Here is a 27649-nt window from a genome sequence, read left to right on the forward strand (position 1 = left end):
TGAGGGAAGCCTACAACAGCATACAACACCAATACAAGTCCATACTCCGGAAAAAGAAATACAACCACATCTCCACCAAGCTCACCCAGCTCCAAGATGTCCTCCAGGACAACTCTTTCTGGGTACTATGTCACCACATGGACAGTGAGGGGAAGGAAAGCAACCTCCATATCCAGAATGGCAACATCTGGTACCAATACTTCAAGAATCTCTTCAAACATATGCCAACAGAGGAACAAAACCAAGACCAAACAAAACTAGAAGCCCTTGAGCAAAAAATCACAGACTTTCAAAACCTTCTAGATGCCCCAATAACCCTACAGGAGGTAACACAGAGCATCTCCTCCATAAGATGTAAAAAAGCTGGTGGCTCTGATGGCATCATATCAGAGATGATAAGATACGGTCCTCCTGAAATAGAGGCCGCAATAGTCAAACTGTTCAACATTGTGCTAAGTGCTGGTTACCCTCATAACCCCATACACAAGAGCAGGGACAAATACGACCCCTCCAGCTATCAAGGAATCTGTGGGAGTAGTAACCTGGCAAAGCTGTTCAATAGTGTCCTGAACAGGAGGATCTCCAGCTTCCTCGTCCAGCACAATGTTCTCAGCAAGAGCCAAGCATGGTTCATGCCAAACCATCGACCACCTCTATACCATGCACAGCCTCATCCAGGACCACGTCCACAAGGCAAAACAGGGAAGGATATTCGCCTGTTTTATGGACTTTAAAAATACCTTCAACTTAGTGTGGCACCCAGGTCTCTTCCTGAAACTGCTGGAGAGTGGAATAGGTGGGAAAAACTATGATGTTATCAAGAGCTCCTACCCCAAGAACACCTGCAGCCTGAAGGTAAATGGAAGGAAAATGGCCTTTTCCCAGCAGAGACAAGGGGTCAGACAGTCCAACGCTCTTCAACATCTACATCAATGAGCTGGCTGCAGCCATAGAGGCCTCCTCCGCACGCGAACTCACCCTACATGACATAGAGGTGAAATTTCTGCTATATGCAGATGACCAACTACTGAGAGAGGTCTCCAGGACAACCTGGAAATCCCGGAGAAATTTAGCACGACCTGAACATTACCCATCAACCTATAGAAAACCAATGTCATTGTGTTCCAGAGCAGAAAGGCAAGAGTGGCCAGGCTTCCCTCCTTCACGCTGAACAGCTGCCCTCTGACGGTAACTGGCAGGTACACCTACATGGGCCTGGAAATCCACCAATAAGGAAGCTTCAAGCAAGCCATCCAGGTGGTCAGAGATAAGGCCTCCAGAGCCTACCATGAAGTCGGGAGACGTGTAAAAAGACTTAAACCACCGGTGACAAAAATCCTTCTGTATGGCAGTGAGGTCTGGGGCCCATACGCATACCCAGACTGATCAAGGTGGGACTCCTGTCCAACTGAAATATTTCACCTGGAGTTCTCCAGGTCCATTGGAGAACATCAAACATTGGCTGTAGAGGAGAACTGGGCAGATTCCCTCTACATATTACAGTCCAGAAGAGGGCGCTATCATTCCTGGCTCACCAACAGAACAGCAATCGAGGTTCTTTTTACCATAAAGTGTGGCAGCAGCAGGGGGTTCCTGGCAACCTGGGAACCCATACCCAGCCAGACACAAACATGGACCAACCCCAACTGACCAAAGCCAAAATCATGGCACTGATAAAAAAGGCCCCAGGAGGAATATATCAGTGACTGGAGGACCAACATAGAGTCATCCCAGAAGGTGACCATGTACCAGGATCTACAGAGAGACTACAAACTGGGTGCTCCTACAGTGGAGTACCTTTGTATAATAGGTGTTGTATAATAGTCACGAAACGACTAACCTTAAGGGGTTGTGCTGATGGGCACAACTCCAGTTACAGCTTAGATGCATGCATACATGTCTCCATCTTCCTGCTGCCTCACAGCGGTGAGGGACACTCACTTCAGATCTCCACCCGATTCTCAGATCTCTTCCCGAAATTCTTCTGCTCAATGGAGGAGGTAGAAAAGATCTGCATCCTGCTGGGGGAAGAGGAGACCACAAAAGCCATAGCCGCACAATACGTTACTGCTTGCCATAGACTGAGAGACATGTGACCTAACATGGACTATAATAACCCCCCGCCCAAACCCATGTTCCCCTTCATCCTGTTTCCCATCACCCTGTACCCAACCTTCTCTCTCTCCTTTTATTTTGAGTACTGGAAACCATAGTTTCTATGGGTCACTGAGGGTACTAAATCAGGACCAAGAGGCAAAATACTTTGAGAAATGATTCCCAGGGACAGCTTGAGCAAAATTAAATTTTTTATTTTTTTTGTTCAGAATGACGGTTACACTTTAAAATACTTTCTTGCAGTCATCAACCAATAAATATATTTGTATAGTTGAAAATTGATGGAAGAGGTCAAGTGTTTTTTTCCATGTCCAAAAGTGAGATTCTGAATTTGTGATTGTAATGAAGGATACTTTCTGATGGAGATCTCTTGATTTTGCTCTGAAATCTCATAGTGAGATCTATGAAGATCCATATAACCTTGTTTTGATAAATTTCAAGCGATATCCAGATGTATCACTTTTCTAAGCATAAGTGTAGTAGTTGCACCTGAATTCTGGCACACTGTTGCGCCTGAATTATCACAAGCTACAACCATCTGTGATAAGTTGAAATCCTGCCTCTTATTAATCACTTTAATTTAACACAGTTTAGGCGCAATTTTGGCGCAATGTTAGATTGGGGCAGTTACATGTGATCCTCCTACAAGCTCCTCTCTGCTTCTCTCCTGCAACCCAGCATGAGAATAGCCCTCACAGTAGGGCCCAGGTGTGTGACACCCTTCACCCAGTTACCTCCTCAGCAGGGGCTTCTCCTGGAGGGGATGCCCCAGTGCTGATCTCCCGCTGCACCCCTGTAATTCTGCCCAGTATCCTCCTCAGACACCAGTGGGTTATCCTGCTACACGGGGAACCCTTCTCTGTAGTATTTGCAAAATCCTGCAGACTTCTCTTCTCTCCTGCTCTGAGCTGAGGCTTCTGCAGATTGATTAGTAAATAGAAGCTCATGACCTTTAAATAGAGTCTGTAGTGTCTGTATTATCTGTACTAGTGTCTGCTGAGCTCTGCTGCTGGGGATGAGCTGCTCTGCCCAGGGGCTCTGTGCTTACTTCTAAGTTAAAGCCATCTTCAACTGGAGTGTTTTTGCACCCGTTTTTGTGCCTGAATGAAAAGTCGCAAGTGATGAATATTATTAGGCACAGCAAAACATCTGGATTGGTAGGATAGATGAGGGAAACATGGTTATTTTTGCTGTGCGGCTAGTTTGGCATTTAGTTGCAAAAACGCTGCGCCAGTATGAAAAGGCGCAAAAACAACAGAAAAAATTAGAAGTACATCTAGCCCCATGTATGAGTATGAATGCATGGAGTTCCTTTAGAGTGGCATTGGGCTTCATCCAACACTCTATGTTAACATTGCCAGAACCTTAGTGGGTGTTTTTTCTTATGGCACACATTAGGTTGCTTGATGCCAATAAAGATGTAATAAAACAGGATTTTGATACATTATAATTCAACAGGGAAATCCGTTCATGGGTATACTATAGGCTTTTTTTGCCAGACATTGTTTTTAATCACAGGCTAGAAATCCCAGTAATGCATCCAGGAACATGTCATTTAAATTACAGGAATAGCCTCCATAATCCATGAGTATAATGGGATAACAAAGACCCAACTACGTACAGTAGATATCCAACTACAGCTAATTTACACTTAACAATATTCCTATACAACACTGTCAACATTTGCTATATCAATATTGCCATAGACGGGCGAATCCATATTAGTAAAAACTCTCCGATGGAGTAGCCATTCTGTAATAAATTCTTAGGAAATGACAGAATAGTTATATAAAGGACCTACTTAGAAAAGCTCATGAAAACAAATGGCTCGTCTCTTAGTCGAATCCGTGATAAATGAGATGTATAAGATTTATCTGAATGAGACATCCTCATTTAAATGGAGAGCCAAGAGGCAGGCTAGGATCTTCCTTTAACGCAGCGATATTTCGCTGCGCACATTATATGAAATATCAGGGGACAGCTTATGTTAGATGAAGCATTTTCCATTTAACAAGCACTGCTCATTTTAATAATAATACATTTCTACTCTTCAATTTCTGGGTGGCATTTACGAGTTGAATTATCGGGTAAATTAAAACATAAAATTAACTGCTCTTTGCCTGGAAGCATAAAGGTTTGGGTGCTATGGTAGATTCAGACGTGGCGTTGAAAGGGTTAAATCTGTAGCTACTAAAAGCCTCTCACAAGCCTGCGCCTTACTGGAGAGATATAAACATTTATTTCATTAGTTTCAATTTACTTGTCAGATCTTTAACTGCATTACAATAACTGGTAGTGAAGTGGTGCTGCCTCTCATATTAGGGGAGGTGATAAAGCAATTCAGAAGTAACAAGCGCTGAGGGAATTACCTTGTATATAAACGCTGGTTTTAGGTACTTATGTATGTATAGCCAGAGAGCAAGGGATGGCTCATACAGTCAACTGAGGAGCCATTATGGGTATATGAAATCTCTTTTTCTTTATGACTTGTGATTTGGCAAGAGACCGAGTAATTTAGAATCGGGAGTCCTCAGACTTAAATCTTTATGTCTCTCCCATCACATTTAAACATTTGTTTGCCAAAAATGTAAACATGAACATTTGTGAAGCTATCGATAAAGCTGTGCTTTTCAACATAATTGTGCATATTCTACTGAATAAACATACTCAACACCTTCTAATAGTTGCACAAATTATATGACACAGTGAAAACTACCCCTGCAATCACAATACAGTGTAAGCTGCCCTAGTTAATATTCATACACTTCCTTGCCTTCTTGAGAGCTTCAAGAAGGGTTGAGATGCATTTTTACACCTAAATAACATTGATTTTTATGTTATATAGAATCATTTCCCCTAAATCCCTTCCTCATCCAATTCCTTCCCTACCTTGGTTGAACTCGATGGACAAGTGTCTTTTTCAACCGTATAAACTATGATATTATGATACTTATTTATTACATTATACACAGAATAATGGGGAAAGTCATTAGATGACTATTGCTGTTCAATAAAAGTAACAGTCTATATCCCTGATAAGAGGGAGGATCTTTCGTCTATATTTTTTGCTTTAAAACATTTTAAACTTAACTTAAGGAAAATGTTTTGGGTGTTACATGATCAAATAATGTACAGTATATTGTGTAAGTTTTAATACATTCTGTGAGGTTACTAAACATATATCAAGTATTATTGTTCTTTCTTTATAGAGTTCTTGTTGACAACTTAGCGAATTTGATTGGCGATCCAGAGGCAAAGAGGTCGAGAATGCGACGATCCTTATCAGATTATGACTATACAAAATACCATCCAATGGAAGACGTGAGACAACCTTTTGCTAAAAAAATATACATATACTACTAGCTCATTAGAAACCCTGGAGCAAAATTAACTTATAGGGACCTGTCATCAGGATTTAAAATTTTGACATTATGACATTCACTTCTAAGAGCCTATAAAAGTATACCTGGCTCTCTTCCCTGCCAGTAAAGAGGATTCATGGAGAGTCATGGAGGTGTCGGTTAAAATCCTTTGTCATCATATCATAGCTCTTCCTCCCAATCCCTTCCACCTCCCGTTCCTAATCCCCTCCACATACGCTCATTTTTTAGGCAGGTGATTAATTCTTTGGCCCACAAACTGATTTTTTCAGCTGTATGTTACCCGTACTGTACTGTTACTGTACTGTTACTGTACTGTACTGTACTGTACTGTTGGTACGGGTAACATACAGCCACTTTCATTTCAATGGACAATACGTTCATCCATATGAATGAACGTATTGCTAACTGTACCGTATCATCAACAGGATAAAGATCCTGTGCATATGGTCATGCTGCACTCCTCCCTATGTAGAGTGGAGGGCTGAGCAGTGCTACGACCCAGGCGAGCATATGTCCGTGTGCAAGGAGCCTTAAAAGTTTAATAAAACTGGTAAAAAAATTGTGTTTTAGTGGCTATAACTGTTTGCATTTGCATATTACAGATTAAATTATTGATTTTCCAGTATTTATGCACAATTCATGTACAACATGTTGCACCAAAGTTAACACACAGGAGCTACTGAAATGCATACAATTTAAAAATGAGAATCATTAGGAAATACACTTTTCTCTTCCTAACTCAGCTACCAAACTGTTTCTTTACTTCCAGATTTACAGCTGGATCAATCTTATGACAGAGCAGCACAGTGACCTCGTGACACAGCACAATCTGGGCCTAACCTATGAGACCAGGCCTATGCATTATTTGAAGGTCAGTCATAGAATAGAATTAGATTTTTCAATATCTTCTGTTCTTACTGGTCTGTTCTTACTGTTTCTCTTTACTGTTTGGCCCATATAACAGATCAGCAAGCCTTCATCTGGCCCTAAAAAAAGTATCTGGATGGATTGTGGAATTCATGCTCGTGAATGGATTGCTCCAGCTTTCTGCCAGTGGTTTGTCAAAGAGGTGAACCTCCCATCAACACCTTATAAAGTATATTAAATCGCAACTGTTAAGTATAATTTTTTTGCCTAGCTTTGTACTAGGCAATTCTGTAATTGACACTCATTAGCTATCTGCAGCCGTTTGTCTGGTAGCAGGCTGGGATCCCTCTGGCTGTCTTTATGTGGGTAAGTTGTCATGTGATTCTGTAGCAAGAGGGATCAGAGAAGAGAAGGCTGGGGAGGGATTACTAGCACATGTACACTGCTCATCTGTAAAATATCCTGGCAGCTGCAGGACCTGCTGTTATGTCATAAGTATGTGACTAATCACATGTTTCAGGTCATCCAATTACATGTGTGGAAAGTTTGGATATAGTAGAAATGTGTATGAATGAAAGTTTGAGGGCAAAAATAAAGGCAGAGTTCAGGCTCCTCATCAGATCTCATCAGATCCTGCAGATAGGGGCAGCTTCCATGGCAGAAAAATAAAAAAAATCTGTGATTGAATAAAAAACTTTTAGGGAGGGGGTGCTCTCAGAGAGGTGGTCTTTTGTAGAGGTTTCACTGTGTATGTGTATACACATGTACACATACTGTGATGCTGCCATGTGTTCGTCTTTTGATTCCTATGTAGGTGTTTCATAGTATAGGTGGACATGTTTTAAGGTGTGTTGACTTGTGGCAGTACAACAGCTGAGAAGAAGAAATTTGCATGATTACATAGCAGTTAACATTGTATTAACAAACACATGTGTTAAAACTCTGTTAACACTAGGTTAACAATATGTTAATGTGTTCATATTGTGTTAACACCAGGGTTAATGTTGTGTTAAAGGGAACCTGTCACCAGGAACCTCATTTTCACTAAAGACAGATTGTAAAAGCCCATGACACCTGCAGTGCAAAAATGCCTTTCTGCCTTTTCTAAGCATTTGCATTACAATATAATTGTGTGTTATAACTTACTCTTGCATCCTGATAAAATCCTGGGGTAGTCACAGGGGCTGGACTTTGGTTTGCATGCATTTCAAAAAACAACATGTGACCTGTTTGAGCTGCAGGCTGTCTCCATGTTTGTGCTCCTGTACAGCTTGTCCCTCCCCCACTGATGTCAGGTTGACCAGGCTGTGACCTCTGAGAAGAAGCAGGAGGTGGAGCTAGACAGGAGCACAAAGGTGGGGGCCAAGCTCTTGAGGAGTGAGTAACACAGACAAGTCACATGTTGTTTTTTGAAATGTATCCAAACCAAAGTCCAGCCACTGTGACTACCCCAGGATTTGTCAGGGAGCAAGGTAAGTTATAACACACAATTATATTGTAATGCAAATGCTTAGAAAAGGCAGATTTGCACTGCAGCTTTAATGGGCTTCTGCAACCTGTTTTTAGTGAAAAATGAGGTCCCTGGTGACAGGTTTCCTTTACCACATAAGTTAACACTATGGTTACACCATGCTATGTTAACATTGTAAATGCAATATTAACAGTTATGTAAACAGACAAATATCCTCTTCTCAGCTGTTCTGATGAGTTTGAAAATGCATGCATTAATGCCATGTGTGAATGCATTCTTAATATATCTTTTTGTTTGTTATGTAGGAGATTACTGTATTATGCAGAGCTCCAGTGCTCAGTATAAATTGTCTGCTCATTCATAGTCTTCTCCATAACTTATTTTGGTTAATAATTTTCTCTTAAATCAGATTGTACAGAACCACGAGAAAGATTCCCGTATAAAGAAAATCCTAAAGAATATAGATCTGTATGTCTTACCTGTTTTAAACATTGATGGATACATCTATACATGGACAACAGTAAGTGAACCTATAACTTTATGCTTATTATTTATCACGAGGACAATGAGAATAGAATATACTGTAGTTTGTAGAGTCCCTGTGTAAAGCCTGATAAATATATATGGTTCATATTCCTTTCACAATGGCATCAAAGCTTTATTTGATAACAGAAACAGTACAAAAACAACTGAATGTGTAAATGCAGAATTAAGATTACAAAATAGTTTATATACTACTATGTGCCGAACTGAATTGCTGCTCATTGTCTACATTCAGAATTGCTGCTCATTGCAAAATTGTTACAGATATAGCCTTCTCCCTCATATACTCCCACCAATCAAAAAATGTTGAAATAATTTATAATTACTAATAACACTACCACAAGCTCAAAGTCAAAAAGCAGAGTAGGCTTGTTGTCACTCGGAATGACTTTTATCTGTCTCAGGCAAAAGTGTCATCTAGCATTTCACAAGTAAAGATATTGCTCAAATTCACTGCAGAATTTGTGTGTCTTTGCCAGCTGCAGCACATCTCCACACTGTGCCCCTGAAAATACCACAGTTACTTAACACATTGATCACTGGGAACCTCTTTGTTTATTAGAATGGCAGTCTAGAGCTCCTGTTTCTTCACAATGATTGACAGGCAGAGGTGGAAGAGCAGGGATCATTAATATGTTCTGCTGCTTCACTGAAAGTCTGCAGGATCAACAAAAATGCATATATCTGCTGGAAAGCAGTCAACTGCAATATTCCCAATTGCAGTTATGGATTGCGGGAGAATGGGGGCTCGAGAACACAGTGGAGATCTCAGTGGAAAGGAACCAACAATCAAACTTTTATAAAAGGAAATCTACCTTCAGGAATCCACTATTTGAAGTATTGCTCATGGTAGATTCCAGCTTGTTTTTAAGCCCTACATTGTCTTTTTTGACTGTTTTTATTTAGGGCAAAATAATCTTTCTTTTATGCAAATTAACTTTGAAGACCTCTGCAGCGCTTTGCGGCACTTCAGGCCTTGCCCACTTTGTGCTCTGGAGATCTGTGCATGTTCCACAGTAGACGGCAGTGAGCCAGAAGCAGGGACCAGCAGGGAGTAGCCTTAGGTCCCGGTTCTTGGCCAGGATACTCCCCCCCCCCCCCCCCAGTAGACTGTGAAGATATTTTACATAAAAGAAAGATTGAGTTTTTATTAAGGTAGATAGCAAAAAGATTAGATAAATATAGTGAAGGGCTTAGAACACAAGCAGGAATCTACCCTCAGGAATACGTCAGTTAGCGGCTTCCCAATGGTAAATTTCCTTTAAATCTATCCCATGAATTGTTAAAAAATATCTTTTGTTGGTCCAGTCATTTAGTACTGGCAGGGAGTAAGTATATAATCTACAATCTAATAATTCACTAATGGCAGGATAAGGTTATGGCAAATCCAAAATATGTATATTTTAATCCCTTAACTAGAGATGAGCGAACATACTTGTCCGAGCTTGATGCTCGGTCGAGCATTAGCGTACTCGAAACTGCTCGTTGCTCGGACGAATACTTCGCCCGCTCGAGAAAATGGCAGCTCCCGCCGTTTTGCTTTTTGGCGGCCAGAAACAGAGCCAATCACAAGCCAGGAGACTCTGCACTCCACCCAGCATGACGTGGTACCCTTACACGTCGATAGCAGTGGTTGGCTGGCCAGATCAGGTGACCCTGGGATAGACTAGCCGCTGCCCGCGCTGCTCGGATCATTCTGTGTCTGGATGCCGCTAGGGAGAGAGCTGCTGCTGGTCAGGGAAAGCGTTAGGGTGTTCTATTAGCTTACTGTTAGGCAGGAGTGATTCTACAAGAACCCAACAGCCCTTCTTAGGGCTACAATAACGTTATACTTTTTTTTTTTTTATTTGCAGCTAGTACCATATTGTGAGGAATTTGCAGGGGGACTTGCTACCGTTGTGTTTAGCTCTTAGTGACACACATATCCACCTCAAACACCAAAGTGGGAAAATTTATTAGGGGTTTGATTTCAATTAGGCACAGTCTGCCATTTACTTTTTATTTTACGTTTATTTTTTTAATAACTCAGTGTCATCTCATCTGGCATAGTAGTGTGCTGTAATACTTGGCTAGAAAATAGCCATAGGAGAATACAAACGTCTTACTTACGCCTACAGTAGCGTTATATATATTTGATTTCTGGTTGATCTGCTGGTGGCTGTACTTGCTGCAGTGCATCTACTAGCAAATTGTGAGCAATTTGTAGTGAGACTTGCGACCGCTGTGTTTTGCGCTTAGTGACGCACATATCCATCGCAAAGACCGAAGTGGGAAAATTTATTAGGGGTTGGATTTCAATTAGGCACAGTCTGCCATCTCCTTTTTTATTTTACGTTTATTTTTTTAATAACTCAGCGTCATCTCATCTGGCATAGTAGTGTGCTTTCATACTTGGCTAGAAAATAGCCATAGGAGAATCCAAACGCTTACTTACGCCTACAGTAGCGTTATATATATTTGATTTCTGGTTGATCTGCTGGTGGCTGTACTTGCTGCAGTGCATCTACTAGCAAATTGTGAGCAATTTGTAGTGAGACTTGCGACCGCTGTGTTTTGCGCTTAGTGACGCACATATCCATCGCAAAGACCGAAGTGGGAAAATTTATTAGGGGTTGAATTTCAATTAGGCACAGTCTGCCATTTCCTTTTTTATTTTACGTTTATTTTTTTAATAACTCAGCGTCATCTCATCTGGCATAGTAGTGTGCTTTCATACTTGGCTAGAAAATAGCCATAGGAGAATCCAAACGGCTTACTTACGCCTACAGTAGCGTTATATATATTTGATTTCTGGTTGATCTGCTGGTGGCTGTACTTGCTGCAGTGCATCTACTAGCAAATTGTGAGCAATTTGTAGTGAGACTTGCGACCACTGTGTTTTGCGCTTAGTGACGCACATATCCATCGCAAAGACCGAAGTGGGAAAATTTATTAGGGGTTGGATTTCAATTAGGCACAGTCTGCCATTTCCTTTTTTATTTTACGTTTATTTTTTTAATAACTCAGCGTCATCTCATCTGGCATAGCAGTGTGCTTTCATACTTGGCTAGAAAATAGCCATAGCAATAGGATAGCATCGTTTGGTTTTAAAAACTAAAAAACACACAAAAAAAAAAAACCCACAAAAAAAAGTTTAAAAAAAATTAAAGTTATAACTCTCATTTTCAAAATGTTTAACCCGAGGGCTAGGGGTAGAGGACGAGGGCGGGGACGTGGGCGTCCAACTACTGCAGGGGTCAGAGGCCGTGGTCCTGGGCGGGGTGAGACACCACCTGCTTATAAGGGAGCAGGGGAACGCCGCAGAGCTACACTCCCTAGGTTCATGTCTGAAGTTACTGGGACTCGTGGTAGAGCACTGTTGAGGCCAGAACAGTGCGAACAGGTGATGTCGTGGATTGCCGACAATGCTTCGAGCAATTTGTCCACCAGTCAGTCTTCCACGCAGTCCACCCATGTCACCGAAATCGCCACTCCTCCAGCTCCTGCACCTCAGCCTCCTCCCCCCCAGTCTGCCCCCTCCCAGGAAAATTTGGCATTTGAACCGGCATACTCTGAGGAACTGTTTTTTGGACCCTTCCCACACTCACAAACCACTTGTCCGGTTGCTGCTGAGCAATTTTCCGATGCCCAGGTTTTCCACCAGTCACAGTCTGTGGGTGATGATGACCTTCTTGACGTAGTGGAAGAAGTGTGTAAAGAGGTGTCCGACGATGAGGAGACACGGTTGTCAGACAGTGGGGAAGTTGTTGTCAGGGCAGGAAGTCTGAGGGGGGAGCAGACTGAGGGATCGGAGGATGATGAGGTGACAGACCCAAGCTGGGTTGATAGGCCGGGTGAACACAGTGCTTCTGAGACGGAGGAGAGTCCTCGACCAGAACAGGTTGGAAGAGGCAGTGGTGGGGCCAGACGGAGAGGCAGGGCCAGAGCTGGTGCATCAGCGCCAAATGTGTCAACTAGTGAAGCTCCCGTGGCGAGGGCTCCTGCGGCGAGGGCTAGATTTTCAGAAGTCTGGAGGTTCTTTAAGGAAACACCGGATGACCGACGGACTGTGGTGTGCAACATTTGCCAAACCAGGATCAGCAGGGGTTCCACCACTAATAGCTTAACTACCACCAGTATGCGCAGGCATATGAATGCTAAACACCCCACTCAGTGGCAACAAGCCCGTTCACCTCCGGCCGTGCACACCACTGCTCCTTCCCCTGTGTCAGCTGATAGTCAGCCCCCTGCCACAAAAACCCCATCGTCGCCTCCACGATCCTCCACAGCATCCACCAGCGTTCAGCTCTCCATACCCCAGATGCTGGAGCGGAAACGCAAATATAGTGCAACCCACCCGCACGCCCAAGCCCTTAATGTCCACATCTCCAGATTGCTTAGCCTGGAGATGCTGCCCTATAGGCTAGAAGAGACCGAGGCCATTCGCAACCTCATGGCGGCGGCCGCCCCTCGGTATTCGGTCCCCAGCCGCCACTACTTTTCCCGATGTGCCGTCCCAGCCCTGCACCAGCACGTGTCAGACAACATCATCCGTGCCCTGACCAACGCCGTTTCTGACAAGGTCCACCTGACCACGGACACGTGGACGAGTGCTGCCGGGCAGGGCCACTATATATCGCTGACGGCACATTGGGTTAACTTGGTGGAGGCTGGGACCGAGTCTGACCCTGCGGCTGGTCATATACTGCCGACGCCGAGGATTGCGGGGCCTACCTCGGTCCAGGTGTTTCAGGCCTACTATGCCTCCTCCTCCTCCCACCCCTCCTCCACCTCCTCCTCCGAACTACCATCCGTGGGCATGGCGCCATCAGTCGGTAGCTCTAGGCACAGCAGCAGTGCCGTCGCTAAGCGACAGCAGGCGGTGCTCAAACTGCTGAGCCTAGGCGATAAAAGGCACACCGCCCAAGAACTATTACAGGGCATCACGGCGCAGACTGATCTGTGGCTGGCACCGCTGAACCTGAAGCCAGGCATGGTTGTGTGTGACAACGGCTGTAACCTGGTGGCGGCTCTGCAACTCGGCAGACTGACACATGTGCCATGCCTGGCCCATGTGTTAAATCTGATAGTTCAGCGTTTCCTCAAGACATACCCCAATCTGTCTGATTTGCTCACGAAGGTGCGCCGCATCTGTGCGCATTTCAGGAAGTCCAGCACAGATGCTGCCACTCTCAGGGCAGCGCAGCGCCGCCTCCAACTGCCCGCTCACCGACTGTTGTGCGACGTGCCCACGAGGTGGAATTCAACACTGACCCTGTTATCCAGAGTTTACCAGCAGCGCCGAGCGATTGTAGACTGCCAGATGTCAACTTCCACCAGAACTGGTAGTCAGGTCAGTCAGCTTCCTCAAGTCTACAATGAGGAGTGGACGTGGATGTCTGATATCTGTCAGGTGCTGAGTAACTTTGAGGAGTCAACACAGATGGTCAGTGGCGATGCCGCCATCATCAGCCTCACCATCCCGCTGCTTGGCCTGTTGAAAAACTCTCTGATCAGCATGAAGTCAGAAGCTTTGCGCTCGTCACAAGAGACGGGGGAAGAAGATTCCCTTGTTGATAGCCAAAGCACCCTTAGGTCTGTTTCTCAGCGCATATCGGAGGAGGTGGAGGTGGAGGAGGATGAGGAGGAAGAGGAGGAGAATGTTGGCGAGACACAAGAGGGGACCATTGTTGAGTCCTTCACTGTTCAGCGTGTATGGGCAGAAGAAGAGGAGTTGGAGGAGTTGGAGGAGGAGGAAATGGACAGTCAGGCCAGTGAGGGGAGTGAATTCTTACGCGTTGGTACTCTGGCGCATATGGCAGATTTCATGCTAGGCTGCCTATCCCGTGACCCTCGCGTTCAAAGAATTTATTCCAGCACCGATTACTGGGTGTTCACTCTCCTGGACCCACGGTACAAGCAAAATCTTTCCACTCTCATCCCTGGAGAGGAAAGGAGTGTGAGAATGCATGAATACCAGCAGGCCCTGGTGCACAAGCTGAAACAGTATTTCCCTTCTGACAGCGCTAGCGGCAGAGTGCGTAGTTCTGCGGGACAAGTAGCGAGGGAGATTAGGCGAGCAGGCAGCTTGTCCAGCACTGGCAAGGGTACGCTTTACAAGGCTTTTGCCAGCTTTATGTCACCCCAGCAAGACACTGTCACCTGTCCCCAGTCTCGGCAGAGTAGGGCTGATCTTTACAGAAAGATGGTGAGGGAGTACGTAGCTGACCATACCATCGTCCTAAATGATCACACAGCTCCCTACAACTACTGGGTTTCAAAGCTGGACATGTGGCACGAACTGGCGCTGTACGCCTTGGAGGTTCTTGCCTGCCCTGCCGCTAGCGTCTTGTCCGAGCGGGTTTTCAGTGCAGCTGGTGGCATCATCACCGATAAGCGTACACGCCTGTTGACTGACAGCGCTGAAAGGCTGACGCTTATTAAGATGAATAAAGCCTGGATTTCTCATAATTTCTAATCTCCACCAGGTGAAGGAAGCTCAACCTGAATAATTTATCCAATCCTCCTCCTCCTCATTTTCCTCCTTCTCCTCCTCTTTGTACAGTAAAGCAGAGGAAACTGGCTATTTTTTGACAGGGCCCACTGGCTCTAGCTATAGTACTTTATGCATTTAATTTTTCTGGAGGGCCACCGACCCGGTCCTCTGTTTTAAACAATTTTTGGGAGTGCCACATACAGGCACTCAATCTATTCAATTTTTCTGGAGGGCCACCTACCTGCTCCTCTGGTTTGAAAACTTTTTTGGACTGCCACATACAGGCACTCAATCTATTCCATTTTTCTGGAGGGCCACCTACCTGCTCCTCTGGTTTGAAAACTTTTTTGGACTGCCACATACAGGCACTCAATCTATTCCATTTTTCTGGAGGGCCACCTACCTGCTCCTCTGGTTTGAAAACTTTTTTGGACTGCCACATACAGGCACTCAATCTATTCCATTTTTCTGGAGGGCCACCTACCTGCTCCTCTGGTTTGAAAAGTTTTTTGGACTGCCACATACAGGCACTCAATCTATTCCATTTTTCTGGAGGGCCACCTACCTGCTCCTCTGGTTTGAAAAGTTTTTTGGACTGCCACATACAGGCACTCAATCTATTCCATTTTTCTGGAGGGCCACCTACCTGCTCCTCTGGTTTGAAAAGTTTTTTGGACTGCCACATACAGGCACTCAATCTATTCCGTTTTTCTGGAGGGCCACCTACCTGCTCCTCTGGTTTGAAAACTTTTTTGGACTGCCACCTACAGGCACTCAATCTATTCCATTTTTCTGGAGGGCCACCTACCTGCTCCTCTGGTTTGAAAACTTTTTTGGACTGCCACATACAGGCACTCAATCTATTCCATTTTTCTGGAGGGCCACCTACCTGCTCCTCTGGTTTGAAAACTTTTTTGGACTGCCACATACAGGCACTCAATCTATTCCATTTTTCTGGAGGGCCACCTACCTGCTCCTCTGGTTTGAAAACTTTTTTGGACTGCCACATACAGGCACTCAATCTATTCCATTTTTCTGGAGGGCCACCTACCTGCTCCTCTGGTTTGAAAAGTTTTTTGGACTGCCACATACAGGCACTCAATCTATTCCATTTTTCTGGAGGGCCACCTACCTGCTCCTCTGGTTTGAAAAGTTTTTTGGACTGCCACATACAGGCACTCAATCTATTCCATTTTTCTGGAGGGCCACCTACCTGCTCCTCTGGTTTGAAAACTTTTTTGGACTGCCACATACAGGCACTCAATCTATTCAATTTTTCTGGAGGGCCACCTACCTGCTCCTCTGGTTTGAAAACTTTTTTGGACTGCCACATACAGGCACTCAATCTATTCCATTTTTCTGGAGGGCCACCTACCTGCTCCTCTGGTTTGAAAACTTTTTTGGACTGCCACATACAGGCACTATCCAAATTAAATTGTCTCCATAGCAGCCTCCACACGTTGTCTCCATTGCTACCTCCAAAAGTCGTCCATATAGCTGCCTCCATACATCGTCCCTTTATCAAACGAGGTGTGTCAGGCAGAAATTTGGGTTGTTTTCATGGATTCCACATCAAAGTTGGTAACTTTGTCGCCACCCTGCTGTGTTATCCACAAAATATACTGGCAAACTTTTATCATTTACCAATATTATTTCAGCGCTTCTTGCGCTTCTGTTTACATTCCCCTCACCCGCCATATCCTAAACTTATAAGAACGCTACTACACTTGATCTTATACAAAAGGTTCTTAGAAGTGCTGTTTGGGGAGTAGCCTAGAGACACGGGCTTGGATTGGCGAAAGCTCGCCTGGCAGCGGAGCGCCAGCTCCATGCCAAGATCCAACTAACATAGTTTTAACTGCAGCACCTTTAATCTACTACTAGTTCACTGCCTCCATACATGGTCCCCTTATCAAACGAGCTGTGTCAGGCAGAATTTTGGGTTGTTTTCATGGCTTCCATGTTAACTTTGTCGCCACCCTGCTGTGTAATCCACAAAATATACTGGCAAACTTTTATCATGTACCGGTATTATTTGAGCGCTTCTTGCTCACCTCCTTTGGTTCCTCTCTGCCACCCATTGGTTTGAAGCCTGAGTCCATTTAGGGTATGTCGCCATGCCACTCTCTAGCCTGCCGCTGCTGCCGCTGCCTCTGCATGCCGTCCCCTATAGTGTCAGGGTCAATTATTGGATGTTTTAGATGCTATCTAGCTTCATTCTGTCACTCTGTCATGGCCATGCTGTTGCCAATAATTTTGGCATAATGGTACGATTAAGCAGCCTCAGAGGCATCCATGCATGCTGCCCCTGCTGTTTCCTGTCCATTTCCGTGGTGTTTCCATCCTTTTCTGAGGTTCCCAGGTGTTTGGCCAAGCTTCCCTGTGCAGAGCCTTGGTCCCCTTGAAAAATGCTCGAGTCTCCCATTGACTTCAATGGGGCTCGTTATTCGAGACGAGCACTCGAGCATCGGGAAAAGTTCGTCTCGAATAACGAGTACCCGAGCATTTTAGTGCTCGCTCATCTCTACCCTTAACCCCTTAAGGACGCAGGGTATTTTCGCTAATTTCTCGCTCTCCATCTTCAAAAATCCATAATTTTTTCATTTTTCTGTGTACAGACCTGTGTGAGGGCTTATTTTGTGCGTAACAAATTTTACTTTCCCATGATGTTATTTATTATTCCATGCCATGTAGTGGGAAGCCGCAAAAAAATTCCAAATGTGGAAAAATTGAAAAAAACTGCATGTGCGTCATGTTCTTGTGGGCTCAGTTTTTACGACTTTCCCTCTGCGCTCCAAATAACACCGCTACTTTATTCTTTGGTTCGGTACGATCACGGTGATACCAAATTTATACAGGTTTTATTGCGTTTTAATACATTTTCAAAAATTAAACGAATGTGTACAAAAAAGAAAAGAAAATTTTTGCCATCTTCTGACGCGAATAACTTTTTCATACTTTGGCACATGGAGCTGTGTGAGGTGTCATTTTTTGCGAAATGATCCGACATTCTCATTGCTACCATTTTGAGGACTGTGCAACATTTTGATAATTTTTTATTACATTTTTTATGTCATCTAAAAAGGTGTAAAAGTCGCGTTTTGGACATTTGGGCGCCATTTGTCGTTCCGGAGGTCACCGCCGTCAATAACCATTTTTATATTTTTATAGATCGGGCATTTTGGGACGCGGCGATACCTAATGTGTCTGTGATTTTTACTATTTATTATATTTTATATCAGTTATAGGGAAAGGGGGGTGATTTGAACTTTTAATATTTTATTATTTTTTTAAACTTTTTTTTCCCACTATTTCTTAGACCCTCTAGGGTACATTAACCCTAGATGGTCTGATCGCTCCTGCCATATACTGCAATACTTCTGTATCGCAGTATATGGCATTTCTGCTCACTATACATTACAATGAGCCACAGGCTCATTGTAATGGATATGCAGAAGCCATGTATCCTCGGGTCAAACGAAGACCCGAGGCTACCATGGCAACCGATCGCCGCCCCCGATGACGTTCGGGGGAGCGGCTATCGGAGGTAAGATGGTAGCGCCCATGCGCCGCCAAATTTAAAGTGCCGCCGGCAAAGAAAAGGTTAACACCCGCGATCGGTGCAAGCACTGACCGCGGGTGATAGCGATGGGTCTTTGCTGCGATATGCAGCAAAGCCCATCTCTGTATGAAGAAGGCTCAGCCCGTGAGCCTTCTTCATACAACCTCCGCAGCTCCATGGCGGATATATCTGTCACGGAGCGTGAAGGGGTTAATGACCACCGTCCAGATGTTTATGGCTGCCATTAAGGTTTCGTGCGATAGAATGCTTTTTTTACGAGATGCGTCAGAAGAAGTTTTCAGGACCTAGTGTCTTGCTTGTGCCTATTCCGGACTGTGTTCTTACAGCCCGCCCCAGCCCTTATACCCAAGATCAGAATAGTTCTAATCCCTGTTGTTCTATATGGACCGCGGTGTCTAAGGAGCTGCAATAAAAATTCTCCAGTAGGAGATATGAAACCAAAAGGTTATAGCTTGTGGAAGGCATTGACAAAAAATAAATAAAAGGCTCCTGGGAGCCAAAACATCGCTGTACTTGACTGTACTTTGGAACATGGAATAAAGAAACACTTTTTTCATCAACTGACACTTGATGTCTTGGAGTGCTGCTTACCTTTCTGGTTACTATTGTCTTAGTGAGCGTGCACCAAACGCCATCTCTTTTTTATGTGTGCTGTTTTGCGTTTCTTCAAGTAGTTATTAATGTGTAAATCAGCGGTTAAACTTGTGAAAGTGAAAGTTGCATGCAGGGATGAATAGGATATGACAATATGTTTCATGAAATGCATAGATGCATAAAGATATTAAAACAAAAACAGTAACATATGGCTGTATGAACAGATATTGCATTACTTACGTCTGATAATATTACTGCATAGGAGAGACTCTGGAGAAAATCTCGATCCAAGCATGAAAATGGCACCTGCTATGGTGTAGACCTTAACCGCAACTTCAATGTTAAGTGGTGCAGTAAGTATTATTGCTTTAAAATGTCACCATGAAATACAGGTTTTATTTCCTTTACTATACACAAACATGCAGACAATGTACAAACTCCATGTGGACCCCCAGAGCAGACTATAATACTGGAGACCCCCCCAGAGCATAAGATAATACTAGAGACCCTCAGAGCTGATGCATTATAGAGGATACCAACTAGAGCTGACTTTAACACAGGAGACCCATCCAGAGATGACTACAAATACAGTGCAGAAACCAGACATAACAATACTTAAAAGCGTCCAAAGCGGATGATAAAAATGGAGATCCCTCAACCTCCCAGAGAAGGCAATTATAATACTGGAGACCACAGAGCAGACTTATAATTATGGATACCTGTGAGCAGATGTTTGTAATAATGTGTACCCCCAGAGAGCAGAGCAGGGGTGTCGTCATCCCAGAGTCTCGTGGGTGGCCTATTACTTCTTGTTAGTTTGATCCGACTTTGGTTTACTATATTTACATTGCATGTTGTGTTTTAATTCGATAATTCTTGTGGAATAGTCAGAACATTAGCCCAGATTAAGGGGGTGTTTTACACATTATATATTTTGCTCTCTCTCTCCCTCCTCTGTCTATAGCACAAGTCTCTGGCCGCATTTCAAGGGAGGAAGGGGGAGGCTGATACTGCAGCCAGTCCCAGTCCATTTCTAGTGAAGCCTTAGTGTACTCCAGAGTTAGAGACTGTGCAGCAAGTAATAATTGTGAATAACTGTCTGGCTACATGCAGGAGCCCTGATAGACCACAATACATCAGGCAAATGTGCTCTTTATCTTTATTTCCATATACTGTATCTACAGGGGCGTAACTAGGAGAGGCAGGGCCCCATAGCAGACCTCTTAATGGTCCCCCTTTCCCACTTAAAAATATACATATTACACTCATATATACACACACATTTATATACCTATATACATACAGTTCTTCACTTATACACACACACAGGGCCGCCGATAGGGCAGTACAACTGGTACTGCCCTATGGGGCCCGGACTCTAAGGGGCCCTATGGGGCCCGGCCGGTGGGGTAATATGCGGTAATAGTACGTCAAACTTCTGGCCCCGGCTCCTGAATGGAGCCGGGGCCAGAAGCTGCGGGTGTCGGCTATATATTATAGCCGACACCCTCCTCTAACACCCGCGATCGGAGATTTCTCCGATCGCGGGTGTTAACCCCTAACACGCCGCGGTCGCGCTGACCGCGGCGTGCTAGGGGCATTTAACAGGATTCGGACCCCCCCGCGGCGCTTACCGGGGGGGTCCCGCTGCTCTGATCGCAGCCCCGGGACTGCCGGTGCCCGGGGCTGCGCGATCTTCTTCCGGGTGCCGGGTCCGTGCCTCCTGGCAGGACCCGGCTGTGACACACTGAGCATGCGCACTGAGCATCTGTATTACACTGTATTAGGTGAAGAATAGCTTGAACAAGTGATCAGTGGATCACTTGTTCAAGCTAACCTGTAAAAGTAAAGAAAAAAAAGTTAAAAACACTGAATAAACACAATTTTTAATAAAAATAATTAATTAAATAGAGTTAAAGTCCCCTAAACACAAACATTCCCTATACACATCTAATAAAGTAAAAATACCTGAAAATCACCAAAACCCCCCACATATTTGGTATCACCGCGTCCGTAACAATCTGTACAATAAGTCAGAAACATTATTGGACCCGTACGGTGAACGCCGTAAAAACTAAACCCGAAAAACTCGCCAAAAATATAAATTTTCATAAAATCCCTTTACAAAAATGTTCTAAAAAGTGATCAAAAAAAGTTATGTGCCCCAAAATGGTACCAATTGAAAGAACAACTCAACACGTAAAAAATAAGCCCTAAACTAGCTCTGTCAACCAAAAAATATTAAGGTTAAGTTCCCGAAAAGATGGCGATGCAGAAACAAATAAGATTTCCTCTGTATTAGTTTTTCTCCAGTAAAATTGTAAAAATAAATGAAAAACTATATAAATGAGGTATCACCGTAATCGTAGTGATCTATAGAATGAAAATATTATAGTATTTTTAGTGTATGGTGTACGACCCCCAAAATATACAAAAAAAAGAAACCCCAAATTGACAATTTTCTTTTCCTCCATACATTAAAGAGTTAATAAAATCTCATCGAAAAGCTATAGACCCACTTAAATGAAGTATTTGTAAAGTGCATCTCATGTCGCAAAAAATAAGCCCTTAAATGTCCAAATTGCCAAAAAAATAAAGATTGTATAGCCAATAAAAAGTGACAATGCATAATCTGCTCTGAATGGCGCAGCTCCCCCTCAATGCCCTGGCGTGTGCCCATACAGCAGGTTACCACCACATATGGGGTATTGTTATACGCGGGAGAGATGGGGGATCAAATTTTGAGGAGCGTTTTGGAATTTTATCCACTGAGAATTTGTACATTTTATGAAAAACACATTAATTTAGCCAAATAAAATGTAATTTCGAAATTGCATCCGATTTTGTTTTAACCCCTGTAAACCAATTAAAGGGTTAACAAACTTCATAAAAGTTGTTTTACGTACGTTGAGGGGTGTAGTTTCTATAATGGAGTAATTTATGGGGTTTTACTTTATTTAGGCCTCTCAAAGTGACTTGAAACCTGAGCAGGTCCCTCAATAGCAGGATTTAGCTTTTTTTATGAAAATGTGAAAAATTGCACGTGACGTTCAATAGTATGACTCCTATTGGCAATCTACCAGAAGAGTGTGCCTTGTCGTAGCAACAGGCCTCAAACCCTGTTTGTGAAAGGTCACTGCGGGGGGCAGGAGGCTTGTTCGGTTTTGGGGTGTGTTGGGGCCCAGACACTTTTGCTGTATGGGGCCCCGAATTTCCTGATGGCTGCCCTGCACACACACTTTTATACACTCTTACACACATATAGAGCATATACACATCACATACACATATATAAAGTGCCATACTCTGATGTATAGCATACATACATACATACAATATATACACATCATACACCATAGACAGATACAGCATATACACATCACAGATACACACATACAGCATATATACATATCAAACTATACAACATGCAGCATAATATGTATATAATGATGAACATCCTTCATTCTTTAGTGTCAGGTCAGCGGCTGCTATGCCTGCTACCACTGCAGTTACGCCCCTGTGTATCTATATTTCTTATATATATGTACTATTTCTCATTTGTATTGATGAATATCGTTCTTCATTAATTAGAATCTTATTAGAATTATTAGAATATAAACATATATGCTGCCAATCTACAGGATATAGAATACATGTATATTGGTGAGGATCTGCCCTCCAGAACCCTGAAGCCAAATACAGTCCAGAGTCATCACAATTTGTTTCATGAATCTAATCAGAATTGCAATGTGTGTGATACAGTGTAGCTCTATTCCTACTGGAGTTCCCATTGTTGTTATTAGTAGGAAGGTCAGGAGCTCAACTCCCACTTTACACCAATCCTATAATAAGCCCAGCTACATTGAGATTAAAAAACAGAAGTAACAGGTGAAGGACAATTGTGACTTCCTTGAAACCCTTAGGAGGTTAGTGATAATAATGGTTTGGCATAATGTAATGATATGGCACATTTTTTTTCCTTAAACCCTATACAACTTTACACAGATTACAAATGTCCCCACACTATAGAGCTTTTGGCACTATGTATGGGGAAGATCACCATAACAATAGCAATCAATGCAAAATACAAGAAAACAAAAGTGTTCATCAAACTATTATGATTGGACTGTTGGTGCAAAAATTGTCGATTTTACTGGGTTAAGAACAGGTTTGGAAGTATAGTTAATGCAGCACAACTCATTCTTTACTCTTATCCATTCATCTTGTATCTTTTTCAGGTTTGGGATCATCCACAAATTGTACAAGTAATTTATACTGTGGGGAATCACCAGTTTCTGAACCAGAAACTAAGGCAGTAGTCAATTTTATGGAAACAATTAAGTCAGAATTGATCTGCTTTTTGACAATACACTCATACAGTCAGTACATCTTAACTGCATATGGCTACTCTAAGGATCTTCCGAAGAACTTTAATGAAACGGTAATTAAACTTTTTGTCTGACTTTACTGAAATATTGACAAAACTTTTTTAATGCTTGGAGTCATCCAAAGCTCGAATGGCAAGGACGTTCTTGTTCTGCCTGCATCTAGAAGATAATTTAAGGTTAAACGAGAGATTAGCAGATTCTAATGCAGCTACAAAAAAATGAAGGGGAGTCTGATTTTTGAGAAATAGTAGTGAAATCAGTGGAATGTGGTAAAAGTTGGCACAACATAAATACATGAAAAGATAATCCCGAATTGTTATTTTATGTAATATTTTACAGTTGTGTACCTTACAGTCTCATGAGAAGTATTTGCAGATAGTATCTGATATTTGAGAAGTTACATTGCATCTAAGTTGCATCTAGAAAACAGAAAGTGGTTCAGTATTTTCGGCATGATAAATTTACAGGTTGAATATTCAAAGAATATTATGTGCATTTTCATGGTACCGTATATACTCGAGTATAAGCCGACCCGAGTATAAGCCGAGGCCCCTAATTTTACCACAAAATACCGGGAAAACCTATTGACTCGAGTATAAGCCGAGGGTGGGAAATGCATTGGTCACAGCCTCCCAGCCCCTGCCCCAGTGTATATAGCCTGCCAGCCCCTGCCCCAGTGTATATAGCCTGCCAGCCCCTGCCCCAGTGTATATAGCCTGCCAGCCCCTGCCCCAGTGTATATAGCCTGGCAGCCCCTGCCCCAGTGTATATAGCCTGCCAGCCCCTGCCCCAGTGTATATAGCCTGCCGCCGCTGCCGGACAGATCGCACAGAAGATATACAGAGGTCACCGGAAAGGGGAGTTTAGATATATTTATTTTTTTGACTCGAGTATAAGCCGAGTTTGGGTTTTTCAGCACATTTTTTGTGCTGAAAAACTAGGCTTATACTCGCGTATATAAGGTAATAAAAGTGTAAAATATGAAAAGTAGGGAGCTAAGACTGATAATGGTAGCAATGAAGAGCATTCAAAGGCTAGGAATCTGAAAAGTATAATGAAATCCTGTATGTGACTGCACCTAAAATACCGTTCAACAAAATCTATGACATCCAAATTACTTTGGTTATTAATATCAATCAAAACAATAAGGATAGCAGTAGAATTATGATAATATAATGCAAAAAAGATCTAGTATACCGCTGACCTCAGTAGGCTTGAGCATTTTCCACAGTATGTACAGTACCTACAGTATAGGATAGTGAGTCCGTCAGTAGAGCAATGCAAATTAAGCAACAGCCATATAGATAAATACTGCTTAATAATAGTCTGGTAAGCAAGAAAGCAACGTAAAACTACTTGTGTGCTAAGGTTACATTTACACAACCTGTATGACCAGAGGAAACACAAGGTGGAATGAAAATTAATGTCTATTGTAAAAGTTGGAGTTGTTTTCTGTTGACAAGTTACAGTATCGCCTCTGATGTTTCCTGCTGCTTTCCTCATGGCATTTATTACTTCTTACACACCTTTTAATCTAGAATATTCTTGCAAGCTTGTACTGTCTTGGTTTGATAAATGGGTAACATGGCACATCACTCTAGTATATGGTGGTCACTGGAGGCATGATCTGTATTTTTCACAGTTAACAGTGGCATCGAAGGCAGCTTCAGAGCTGAAGAAGAAGCATGGAACAGTTTATCGAGTGGGAAGCTTTGCCAATCTCCTATGTAAGTAAATCCACAGAGAAGTAAAGGAGTATGATGTTTTTAAGGTATTATTGATTCTAAAAAAAAAAAAAACATCTACCGCCAGTGATCAGTTAAATGTGCACATTAACAGAAATCAAAATGTACCCCACCTCCTATATGAGAATTTATGGTTTAGGTGTACGAGAGTTTTTGAAAAAAATGTTTATAGGGTTAGAAGCGATGTTTTATTTTATTTATTTACCAGAGTTCTGTATCATTTCCAGTTAAAATTTATATGTAAATCTATTTTTATAGATATCACTAATGGTCAGCTAACTGCATGTGGATTATTCAGGTTCAATTTTTTAGGGGACTATGAAAATCTTTGTGGAATATCCCTGTGTAAAGACTACAAATATAAGGAATGACAGTGGATGCAGTTTTTTTCATGGTTTTCCCACCACAGATATCTAAACAGCCCTCCATTATGTTGCCAAATTCAATTCTTGCCACAAGATCTCCTCTCTTCTGTGTACACTACTATTTAGTAACCCAAATGCTTTCATTGGGATAAAACTTTTCCATCCATACCATGTGAGAATTTCTATTTCTACATTACTTGATGTCAACGCATTTTTACATTACCTCATCTGTCTTCTGTATTTCAGATGAAGCCTCTGGAACATCTCAAGATTGGGTCCATGACTTAGGAGTTCAGTTTTCTTACACTATAGAATTAAGAGACAATGGTACTTACCATTTTATATTGCCAGAAGACCAAATTCAACCTACATGTGAAGAAACCATGGCTGGTGTCTTGACAATTATTGAGTATGTGAATGACAAATATTTCGGAAACCAGGCATCAACAAAGTGCGGGAGTTTACATATATACACTTTTCTTTCTGCAGTCTTAACAACTGTACTACTGACATAACATGATGAATACAGCCAATAAATAAAATGAGCCAAAAGCAAAATTAAATAGTCAATCTCCAGTCACAATCCTTACCCTTCATTGCATCGTGCACTGGCGGCTGCACCGCCGCCTCACAAAAGATAGGTTAGGTTCCGTTTCAGCCCTGAATTGACGGCCGCTCACGGCACATGTAGCCTAAGAACTATAACTTTTCTAAGGGTTGGACTGTTTTTGAATGGAGATTGACTTCATGTTATTAATTTATAATTTTTAAAGATGACTCTTTATTTTCCAGTTTAAAAAGTTGTTATTTTATAGTTTTTCATATGACCATCCTTACAAAGTAGCTAAAAGAGGCACGGTTTTTCTTATCCTATCCTGGAAAACTTATTTGCATATTTTTTACAGAATGCCCTAGTGGAGCATCAATTTCTATAAGTCTCCATACTCCAACAAGGCAGCCTTAATTTCCAGTCTCCGTAAGGAGAACTCTTACTTCTTGACCTTTTCTCATTGTATATTTTAGGGAAAGCACAAACATAAAGCACAGAAGTTGAGGACAACTAGATTATTTTCTTTAAGATGAAATCATCATAAAAAGCACACGAGTAATTACCAGCTGATACCTAAATCACAATAATGTCTTGAATCATGAGCTTCCTTTACATTTTACAGATTGGAATGTATGGTTCTTAAATCTTAATGCTATGCATAATTCAGCTTTACTCCAACATAGATGTTTATGTTAAACCTTTATTCACAAATAGACAGGCACCTGACAATTCTTAAACCATTCTCAACCCCTTGCCCCACCAGACCGTACAGAAATATCATGGTGCAGAAAGGGGTGTATGAAGAGACCCAGTACAGACTTTACAAAAGTGTCTATGCTGGCTAGGCCAATATAGACTAAACCGGCTACTGCTGCTTACTACAGACAAATCCCTTTTACCACACACCCTTTATCTGCCGGTATGACAGATAGCGGTTCTCCTTAACAATACCTCTCACTTGTTAAAGGCATTACATTAGAAAATTTTATCCAGTCTGTGCCCAATGACAAGCCTTAAAGTGGACCTAACCTTTAAAGGAACATTGCAAAAACCAGTAATACATTCAGTGTACATTGTGGCTAACAGACCAGAAGTTCCTACATACACAATCCATGTGTGTCACTATAGACAGCAGCACGCAAATGTCCTCAATGTACTTTACTATAACTGTCATAATCATAGTATGTTCAGAAAAAATAATATACATATATACAAGGGATAATATTTAATAAACAATATTAACCAATCAGAATTTCATACAGATTTACAGAAAACACCACTGAGATGCAATTTGTGACTAAGATCTTGTGTTCTGGAAATAAATGATTATTGTTCACATGTAACGAAGCTGTGTTTCTCTTGATATTGAAATAATTTTATTAATACGTTTCGGACAGTATCATGTATTTGTTCCGCTTATTGCAGCAGAGGGATTAGAATCGTGGCGTCAGTTGCTGCTCCTGACTTTCTTTTTCTTTTGACATCTGTGCACAGCACATGAGTTGGTTTGGGACAATATACCTTTATCATGCTAATTTGTAAAACGCTTCGTGCAGCCCAATGAGTTAAT

The 27649-nt window shown here is 42.5% G+C and overlaps 1 protein-coding gene across 5 annotated transcripts in view; it reads left to right on the forward strand.

Annotated features, from left to right (window-relative positions):
- CPO (carboxypeptidase O) overlaps positions 1-27396 on the forward strand; it is a 132204-nt gene extending 104808 nt beyond the window's left edge. For all 5 annotated transcript variants that reach the window (XM_072121056.1, XM_072121053.1, XM_072121055.1 and 2 more), the window contains exons 5-12: positions 5325-5436; positions 6268-6369; positions 6463-6567; positions 8246-8356; positions 19294-19384; positions 23270-23472; positions 25062-25146; positions 25776-27396. In XM_072121056.1, coding sequence (XP_071977157.1) covers positions 5325-5436; positions 6268-6369; positions 6463-6567; positions 8246-8356; positions 19294-19384; positions 23270-23472; positions 25062-25146; positions 25776-26044 — 1078 coding nt within the window. In that variant the 3' untranslated portion in view covers positions 26045-27396. The remainder of the gene's footprint in view (positions 1-5324; positions 5437-6267; positions 6370-6462; positions 6568-8245; positions 8357-19293; positions 19385-23269; positions 23473-25061; positions 25147-25775) is intronic.
- Positions 27397-27649: the final 253 nt, after the last annotated feature.

This window comes from Engystomops pustulosus, chromosome 8, assembly GCF_040894005.1.
Source record: "Engystomops pustulosus chromosome 8, aEngPut4.maternal, whole genome shotgun sequence".
Taxonomy (NCBI): Eukaryota; Metazoa; Chordata; class Amphibia; order Anura; family Leptodactylidae; genus Engystomops; species Engystomops pustulosus.